At 33.8% G+C, this 10178-nt stretch overlaps 2 protein-coding genes across 2 annotated transcripts; one reads left to right on the top strand and one right to left on the bottom strand.

The window, feature by feature from the left end:
* Positions 1–288: 288 nt before the first annotated feature.
* On the top strand, positions 289–3352 carry LOC141693851 (uncharacterized). Its single transcript, XM_074499032.1, has 3 exons — positions 289–435; positions 726–2220; positions 2686–3352. Exons 2-3 carry the CDS (start codon positions 944–946, stop codon positions 2936–2938), a joined length of 1530 nt encoding a protein of 509 aa, XP_074355133.1. The 5' UTR covers positions 289–435; positions 726–943; the 3' UTR covers positions 2939–3352.
* Positions 3353–3580: 228 nt separating this feature from the next.
* LOC141693547 (glycosylinositol phosphorylceramide mannosyl transferase 1-like) lies at positions 3581–9506 on the bottom strand. Its single transcript, XM_074498687.1, has 5 exons — positions 9111–9506; positions 5473–5869; positions 4426–4589; positions 4233–4303; positions 3581–4065 (listed from the first exon to the last, which is right to left on the bottom strand). Exons 1-5 carry the CDS (start codon positions 9314–9316, stop codon positions 3905–3907), a joined length of 999 nt encoding a protein of 332 aa, XP_074354788.1. The 5' UTR covers positions 9317–9506; the 3' UTR covers positions 3581–3904.
* Between the last annotated feature and the right edge of the window lie 672 nt (positions 9507–10178).

Here is a 10178-nt window from a genome sequence, read left to right as displayed (position 1 = left end):
AAGTACTAAATTTTATGAGTTTGGTGTATTTTAATTGGTGGAGTTGTCGTAAATACAAGGAGTCCATCAATATTTATAATTAGAGAACCGATCAAAATGCATCAAACTCATTGGAGTTAGTGTTTATTGTGCCTTAAAAAACCGGTGGAAGATATGGATGATTAATACAACTCCACGTGTTAACTAGAATTAACAAGCAGGTGTCAAAAGGAGCTAGCCAAAGGGCACATGACTCGCAAGTCCCAACTGAAACAAAACAACACTGACTAGTGTTGTTGTGCATGCACATCCCTCGGGCCTCGAACAACTCTTCATCACCCAAACCTTTCATGAATCATACACCTTTGAACTACCTCCCCCCCCCCACATTTCTTCAATTATTTTCTTAAGAGCTTCATGCTTTCTTTGTTTCTTTCTTCCTCAAATCAAGATTTTGTAAGTATAATCTCATTCATCCTGCCCCCATCCTACAATTTACATTTTTCCTATCTTAGTAGGATCTTGTTCCATTTTAACTGATGTTTGACTTTTTACGCGTATTTTTGTCTATGTATATTTTTTTCATGGTTATGTGATTGGAAAGATGGGTTTTGAATAGATTCTCTTTATTTTTGTGTATCATTGTGTTTAGTTTTCCATTAGCCTATTTATAGTTGGTTTATCTTTGTGTCACATCTGTGTATTAACTCTAAAGTTTTGGTGTGAAATTGGACCCTATAATGCAGTTGCAACCCTTTTCAGCTGTAAATCACATTCTTGATCTGAAGCTTTGAACATAGTAAAGTTGATGACGTTGAGCTTACCTCTTCAAGATCCAATCAGAAGTCAACAAGTACCTCAAAAAGTGTCTTAATACACGGGCAATCTGTTACAATTTGACTGATTCTCTCGTTTATTTTGCACTATAAATTTCATTACTTGGTTCTTCTTTAGGGTATCAAATATGAGACTCAAACTTGTGACATCTCAATGGTCACATAATGTACTCCCTCAGTCTTTAACTTCTCGAAATTCTAGCTCTTCGATTGCTTCGACTGTAACTAGTACAAATTCATCAATTTTATCTTCTAGAATTAGGATATCAGAGAAGTTTCGATCTTTTCGTAAACCAGTTACAAGAGGTGAAACCATTAAACGTTTATGCAGTGCAAATTTGGATGAGGTATCGGATGAATTCTCTTCAGAATATATCAAAGAATTATCCCAGACTTTTGAATTATCTTGTGATGGTGTAGTTGATGAACAACGTAGCGAGACTAATCCAATTTGTACCATTTCCGAGCCAAATGTTTATGAACATAGCAGGAGCAAGTACAGTGAAAGTGGAACCTTTTCGCGATTTAAGTTTGATTGCATAGAGCCTCTAAAGCTAGGGATAAGACCAGAGCCACCAGACTGGCCTGAAAGAGAGGAGGTTTTGCGTGCCAGCATAGAGAGGAAGGTAAATAGCATGGAGATTCCTTTCTCGCTTAGGATGATTAAGAAAAAACAGCAGAGGCATGAGGGCTTTGGATATACAGGAGACTTGGAAGCTTGTTCATTTCAAAAGGCATTCTCTTCAATGGAATTCATCATTATTGAGCTTCAAAGCTGTGCACTACAAATAAGAGAAGTGGTTTGTGATGAAGATTTGGAAGGTATTATAGCCAAGGTACAGAGGGACATGCATGTATCATTCTTGTGGTTGTTTCAGGAAGTATTTTCGCGGACACCAGATCTGATGATTAGTGTGATGGTGCTTCTGTCAAATTTCGGTTTATATTCTACTGCTCATAACATTGGTAGTGAAACCCCGGTGCTCATGGCGCCATTATATAAGAGTATTACAGAGGCAGTGTCTACGAAACAGCATAATTTTCTCAGTAGTGATGATAACAGAAAATTGAGCAGATTAGGACCATCATTTGACTATCCGGTTGATGTTCCAGATCATGAATTTTCTCAGGAACTTGACAGTGTAGAAGAACTGAAATTGTGGAACTCTATGGTGGATGAAGCAAAAGAGATGCAAGTGGCTGGTCTGGAAGACATTATTCCTCTTCATGAGGAGTTGCGACAGTTTGTATCGCCTGTAACAGTGGAGATTGAACCAGACAATAAGATGGACTTTTTCAAAACTGATCTTTTATATCAGATGGGTTTGTCTCAAGATCCTGACAACTCGCTTCTTCTCTGCAACTATGCCCAGTTTCTTCACCTTGTTGCACACGATTATGACAGGTAATTTTTTTCTGTTTTTATCGAGAATGTTGGTTTTATTCAGTTACAATGTTGTAAAGTTGCGATATACTTGGTTATTTTCTGCATTGATTTTAAATAATCAAATTAGGATTTCATTTATTGAAGGAAGTTTATACAGTTATGGTCTTGCAAGCGGAGATAAAGAATAGAGCCAAAACAAATTAAGTTGTTTGAACTGGTTGAGTGTTCTTGCTTGAAAAACTGAACTTTGGATTGGTCTTTGCTTGTTTATTCGTTAGAATACAGTTCAGCATTGCATTCTATTTCTTGTAGATTTTACATCCAAGGGGAATTGGCAATTTTTTTGGGGGGAAGGGAAGGGGGGGGGGGTGTTTGGTTAAGAAAATTGTTAAGTAACAAAATGGAAGAAGTTCTTGACTGTTACCGTGATTTGCACTTGTGTGCACTGTTACTTTTGATAAGTAAAAGTTTGGGTTTTTACAGGGCTGAGGAGTGCTTCAAGCGCGCAGCACAAGTAGAACCACCAGATGCGGAATCTATGAGTCACTACGCCAATTTCTTGTGGAAAGTGAGAAAGGACTTGTGGGGAGCAGAAGAAAAATACATACAAGCCATGGCAGTTGAACCAGACAATTCATATCATGCATCCAGATATGCCAACTTCTTATGGAACACCGGTGGTGAAGAAACATGTTTTCCACTTGATGCATCTCAGAATAACAGCAAGGCTTTGTAAAGAAATTAACATCTTCATGACCAGCTTATTGCTCAAGAATAGTACATCATTGGCTACCTGGCACTATTAGGGGTATGACAAGAACAGCAAGCACTTTGCCTATATTAGTGAATTTTGATATGGTTGATTACGTTTTAGTAGAGGAATGAAAAAAATAATGCCATTTACACGAGGCGGATGGCTATGATCGGGTAACTGTCCTTTGTAGTCGAGCAGGGGCAAGTAATATACACATATATGGTATCAACATCCTATATAGTTAGGTTAATATGTGTTATATAAGAAGTCTGTGCATTGTGTATAATGTTTTTTTTTGACTTGGTTAAGCCCGGTATCATCAGTTCCTGAAAGTGCACGGGACTTTGAAATGTTTGTTAATGTGTCATTACACTTGTTTTAATTCCTACTTGATCATGTCAATATGTCTATTCCTTTAACTTACAAAGAAATTTTTTATGTCAACCTACAGAACCTAAAAGGGCCAAAATTCACAGTTCTGTGTGAAACTCAATCTATGAAAAGTAAATGCAGCATTTCAAATATACCTTGTTACGATTAATATACTGAAACAAAAATGAGGATGCACGTGTTCAAATTGATTTGGCACAATAAGATCAACACCGCAGAGTTAAAGATAATGTAGTAGGATCAACTATTCTACAATTGATTTTTTAGGCATTCACATGAATGTTAATGTTGGGTGAACATATTAAGTACGGCCGTGGACCGTTATATATGACTACAGAAAAGAAATGCTTCATTCTTCTGACAAAATTTTGGGTCCGAGGCATTGTTACAAGTACATAGTACAAACAAGTTGAACTGTTTAGTTAACCTATGTGACAAATATATTTAGCCGTTCACTCATTTAACAAATCATACATACTATGTCCTACAACACCAAAAATACTAATGGAAGTTTAATTATTCTACAAAAGAGTGGAAATTGCACCAGTCAGAAAACCATCACCAAAACCAGGTGTCACGGCTATCAATGGCTTTCACAGATGTTGCTACCAAAGGCATTCGTCCATATTCAGCAACAAATCTATTAACACATTCTGTCCTCTTTTCGATGTGACCACCCAAGCTACTGATACCAGTTGACCCGATTTCATTAATTTTACCTACAATAAACACCATAATAAAACTGATCTGCAGTCCTTGATGACATGTGTCATTAAGACATGGGTTGTCATTAATTTATGGACTGATTAGTCAAAGAGAGGATGACGGTATACAGAAGGTACTACATAATGTAGTGCAGTGATAAGTAACTAGAAGGTTCGTTTACCTTTAACCCAAATGGGAGGTACGCCTGTTATATTTGCAACAAGGAAAGACATTGCAATATCTTCGCAATTCCTGGTGCATCCATTCAGAAAAATTGATGTATTAACTTTTCGTTGAGGTTAAGTTGCGAGTTTTAAACATAATGATATACAAACAAAAAAGTAGGTGATAGGACTTATCAATTAGGAGAAAACCTGTTCTTTGTGGTGTATTCTCTTATTGAGGCTGGCATCTTGTTAGTATACAAACTAAGATACTTTTTGTGGAAAAAGGCTGCCTTGGAGAGTACCATACTGTATCTACCTGTCCACCAGACAGACCACCAGCTTCCATAAATGAACTGATTCATATTGCCTTTCTGTACAAAGTGGATATTAGACAAATTTCATGCTAATGGAAGTTACACAAGACAGGGAAATGCCAAGTATACAATATTACTACAGATGTTTAATCTTACGGTTCCCAATCTAGATATGCAGGCATAAATTCAGAACCAGAAAGTGAATCACATGGAAGTATTAATTAGAGAAAAGATTATCAACAAGGAACACGATGATTCTTTATATAATTACAGGAGAAGAATTTAAACAAATTTCGAAAACGATTCTACTTAATCCAGATGCAATTTTTTTAATGGATTGTATTTGAAACCTAATTAGAACTCTCAAATTTTCTGCATCCAAGACAGATCAAGAAGTATAAGGGATGAAGTAGAGTAACAGTAAATTGGACATAGTGATTTGATTAAGGTCTAGATTTTGAAGATGTGTGGAAGGTCAATATTTATGCGCTACATATTATATTTATTTAAAATATTGAAGGAAAATGCTAGAGAAATGGAACAAATAATTTGATGGATTACATGCACACAACAAAGGTGTCATCAAATTATTAGGAAGAGTGGAACTTAGAATATAGGCTTACATTTCAAAATCTCGGAGTTGTCCATAATTTTCTTCAGGAAAATGTAAATTAGTCTAATATCTGGCATCCACCAGTTGATATCAGGAAAAAGAGTAAAAGAAAGTACTACTAGTTTTTGTACACCTGAAGTGCACTATTATAGCATGTTACCACCGACTGGAGTTTTTTCGCTTTTATCAATGTAAAAACTAGAAAGTACAAGTTACTTGACATCATTACCTACGGATATATGTAAGGATTCTATCTGAAAAAGTCATATGTGATCAAAACTTATCGGAAAAGGGAGAAATAAATTTAAAGCAAAGCGTCAGACATACCGATTGATCTACCGAATGAATACGCGGAACAAAACCCACCATTGCGTCTGGTGCACTTCGCCAAACACTAAAAGCAAGTTCTACTGAAGAGCAGGGAAATATGATATCATCATCAATAGAGAAGACAGCGTCCAACTTCAAATCCTTAATTTCTTTGAATCTATTGTTTAAACTGTCTTCCTTATTTATATCGAATTTTAGTTCAATTTTCCGCCCATTAATAGCCTTTGACTGCACAACATGGTTTAGAAATTGTTTGAGAGACTCTGAAGGAGCATTGGGTTCACTCCATACAATATGTATTGAATCAAGCCCCGGGCATGACGTATAGTGAGAAATAGACCGCTTCAATAGATCATTTCTTTTCCATGTGTTTATAAGTAGAGCATATCCTTTCCTGTACAAGACATTGATATTATGACAATCTAAAGAGTTGATGTTTTACTTGTAGAAACAAGGAAAAAAAAATAAAGATAAAGTTTAATTCTTCAAGTGGCAAAGAGAGTTCACATTTAGTGCTTAAATACAGCAGCTTTTCCAAAAAAAAACCCAACTAGACAAGACCAGCTAAAGTAGAAAAAATACAGCGGAGAAGCTTCAACGAGGCTCCAGGTAGAAAAGATAAATCAGAGTTTAGGAATGAATATATAACACACATATGAATCCGATTTTTACAATTCAATCTTCGAAAAAGTAGGCAGATTCAAGTTGGAAGTTCCATTGTAATTACTGCTGAGACCATAATTGCCCTAAAGTTTATTTAACTCACTTTAGGTAACTTGATATAATGTCAAGATTTCGTACTGCAAAACAAAAAAATAAATGGAAAAAGCGGGAAGCTATATAGTATCAATGGTGCATTTGAACCCGCAGCAAGTCCAAAAAATAAACAGAGCCAAACCAAAAATTAACAGAGTACCTTTAAAACTTGACAAAAACTATTAACATAAAACCTTACCAAACACTTCATTCTTTTTCACTGGTCTATGTATTAATGTTTCTATATGACGAAGTATCTTATGCTCACACTCACTCTGGTCTGAGGTTTTTCGAGTAAAGGGGAGAACTTCACAAACACTACATTCTTTCCATACTGGTCTATCATCTATGTGTAACAGTCTTTTGTTACATTACATATTTTATTCTCACCTTCGCTCTGGTCTGGGGTTGTGAAGGCGAGGGAAAATAATTCAATCACATGACTGCTTATTAATCAACCATAAAATTAGTCTACCGTTGATCTTCTTTATTTTTCCATTTCCATTGGTATTATTAGATAAACAAAGTACTGAAAAACGAAAAACATAAAGTCGTTCTGTTTAATTTACAAATTTTGTAATTGTAGAGATTAGAGACCAAAGTAGATGTCAGCTAGACCCGGCAATTTTGGACACGACACGAAATGACACGAAAATTTAGTGTTTGTATTTGCATTTTTAGTACACGACACGAAAGTACACGAACACGAAAGTACACGGTCGAGATTTAGTGTCGGTTTTGTGTTTATCCTTCAAGTACACGACACGACACGAAGTATACGACATAAATAAATATTATAATTATATTTTAATATTTTTTATAAATATATGTAGAATTATAATAAATGCATGCATATTTATTTTTAAAATATGATTTGATTTCATTATATTGTATAGATATGAGATCTAAATATATATTTTTCATATATTTTATAATTTTTTTTATCTAAAAATCTTATATTTTAATTTATATTAATATTAAATTTAATATATATTAATATTCAATTAACACGACATACACGACACGAAACGACACGAAACGAAAGTACACGAACACGAATGTACACGAACGCTAAACATGTCGGTTTTGTGTTTAACCTTCAAGTATACGAAACACGAAAATACACGACACGAAAGTATACGACACGAACGAATTGCCAGGTCTAATGTCAGCATAGATGATAATATGATATATATTATTAATTATCACTAGTTAAAACAATCTTGTCTATAATATCTTGATGCATCTTACATACACACATCCCTCAATAAGAATTAGGCAGTTGGACCATATGCACCATAAAAAGTCTCTACATAAAGCCAAAGAACTGGTCATTACATTTGGCAGTTGGCAAAAATGGTAAAGAGTGGCATTGATATTACTACCCCCATTCCACAAAATGATCTACGTATAAGTTTATATGTATCATGTGTACAAACTTTGCTATACGGAGAAGTAATAAATTAATTTTATAGTGAGACTAAATTTTTAGAAGATACCCTGCAGTATTAAAAGTCTCTGGCACAGCAAGGTTACTACTCAATCAAAACTTAGTACCTCTTCATGTCTTACCATGGTTGTGCTCGTTTGGTAAATCTTAAAATAAGTAAATGAATAAGTGACTTATAAATGATAAATAAATAAAAACTTATAAGTTATTTAAGTGTTTGGATAATTTTATTTATAAGTCAGATTTTTTTTTTACTTAAATGAACTAAAATCAATAATTTTTAAATATAATTATCTTAATTCGTGAATTTTAAATTAGATTAACATTTTAAAACATATTTTTTAAAACTAAAGTTAATAAAAAAACGAAAAATTAAAATAAGTTGAGAAAAAGTACGTCGTTACTAACATTCAACTTATTAGCTTATAAGTTGTTCGACTTATAAGTTAGGTCGACAAACACTCAGCAAAAGTCAGGAATCTACAACCAAAACTATACTAGTAGCTATCTTTCGGTGTACATACTCCAAATTCAGCACTGAAAACCTTCTCATTGTACATTCCATTTTAGACATCCTTCAATAATTTTATAAGAAATTGTTCCACCTTTACTTCGACTTTTGGAATGATTCTTAGGTTCAGACGTTCTAGCGCATAAGTAAAAATGAGATAAAAATGGAATCCTAATTTTAATCATGAAAGGGACCAACTGCATATTCTCTAACAAAGCCGCAATGCACAAACTCCTCCTAGTCACCTAAACATAGTTAAATCTACTAGTATTGATCATGCATAGCAGGTATAGAAACATTTGCATTTTACATAGTAACCCCCTAGCATGACTATTAGTCTATTACTAATTACGCCCTCTGTCCCACCCATTTATTTACATTTTCCTTTTTGGGATGTCTCATCCAATTGTTTACATTTCAAAAATTTCCAAAAATAGTAAATTTTTAAAATTCCATTGCTTCTCTCCAATATACCTACTTTATACATATAATATTAATCGGTCCCATTAATTTACTCATTTTTTTTTATTTTTTCCTCCATTACTTTATCATTTTTCTTAAACTCCGTGCCCAACCCAAATGTAAACATTTGGAGAGATGGAGGGAGTATTATTGCAAGACAAACGTTTTCAAAATGTAGCACATTTAAGGGATTAAACACAAGCTTTCACGCATTAAATTATAATAATCTAGCAAATATTTGTTCTCAATGTAGCAAATTTTAATTTAAAAAAATTTTGAAAAATAGCAGTACACATGCAACCTCATAAATAAATTGAGCATTTAAGAAACATAACATGTAACAATAAAATACAAGCAAAAGAATATCCACGTAGACAATTGCAAATTATTCATCTTCGAGTTACATTTCTCAATTAGTTCTCGCTGGAGCACGACTCTGTATATTATAATTATTACCTCGAAACGTCGTAGTAATCAGGAGGAGATAAATTGTCATGTTCCCAGCCAAGAAACGACGGCGTTTGGCTAGCCAATATGAAAACCAAGAAGAGAGTTAAGCAACAGAATAGAAGACTGAGCTTGGACGATCTAACGGTTGAGATTGCAGCTATGCGGAGCCTCTGAGTCATCCGACGGCTGTGAACGTTTGTGCTCAGCACCATGACAGGTGGACTCCACCCCTACCGCCAATTTGAATCAGGTCCGGTGTGTGGCCGGGTGGGAGATTCAGTTAGCGAGTTGACTCGGTATACATATGTTACGGATTTATTTATGTTACAGTTTGTGGAGATGTGTTATGACTTATGAGGAGTAAATGATTACCTGTTAGATGTGGATTGATCCGAATCTAATAGCTTCCGAGTATGTCTGGGCTTTGTCAATTTTTATCCCTTTTTAAAAATATTACCAAAAATAACATCTGGAAAAAAAATATTTACTCATTTTTAACCCTTCGTCCGATCCCAATTTTGAATAATCAGATTAAAGAACGTGTTTATAAAAAATCGATCAAAACTCGGTTTGACTCTGAGTTCTCGAGATCAAATTCGAGTTTTACTTTCTTGATTTATTATTATTTCATTATAAAACTATCCCGAAAAAGAATTAACGTGAAATTATATATATATTTTAGTTTTTTTTTTAAAGTGTTGATATTTATTTGAAATGATAAGTGATTTATTATTAAAAGTTATGTTTGATTATTCAGTCAAAAATATCAAACAAGCAATATATATTTAAACTTTACTTTGTATAATAGCTTGTGCAAATTACGGGCGATTTTCTAACAATATTTTGTAATGTAGAGTGTATAAATTATTAAATTTGAGTTTAAGCAGGTTTAGTTAGAAAATTGAATGTATAATCATTGTTAATTTATTTAAAGTTTACATTAAATATCACTCAAACCAATTTATAATTAATGATTGTTTAAACCGTTGAGTGATAAAATTTTGTGCAGTGTTTACAATTTTTTTTATAAACTTTGATAAATCTGTTTATAATGGATATTTTAGATATATGTAT

Source organism: Apium graveolens, chromosome 10 (genome assembly GCF_009905375.1).
Source record: "Apium graveolens cultivar Ventura chromosome 10, ASM990537v1, whole genome shotgun sequence".
In the NCBI taxonomy this organism is placed as follows: domain Eukaryota; kingdom Viridiplantae; phylum Streptophyta; class Magnoliopsida; order Apiales; family Apiaceae; genus Apium; species Apium graveolens.
The sequence above is the reverse complement of the archived record's forward strand: the minus strand, read 5'-3'. Positions and strand labels throughout refer to the sequence as shown.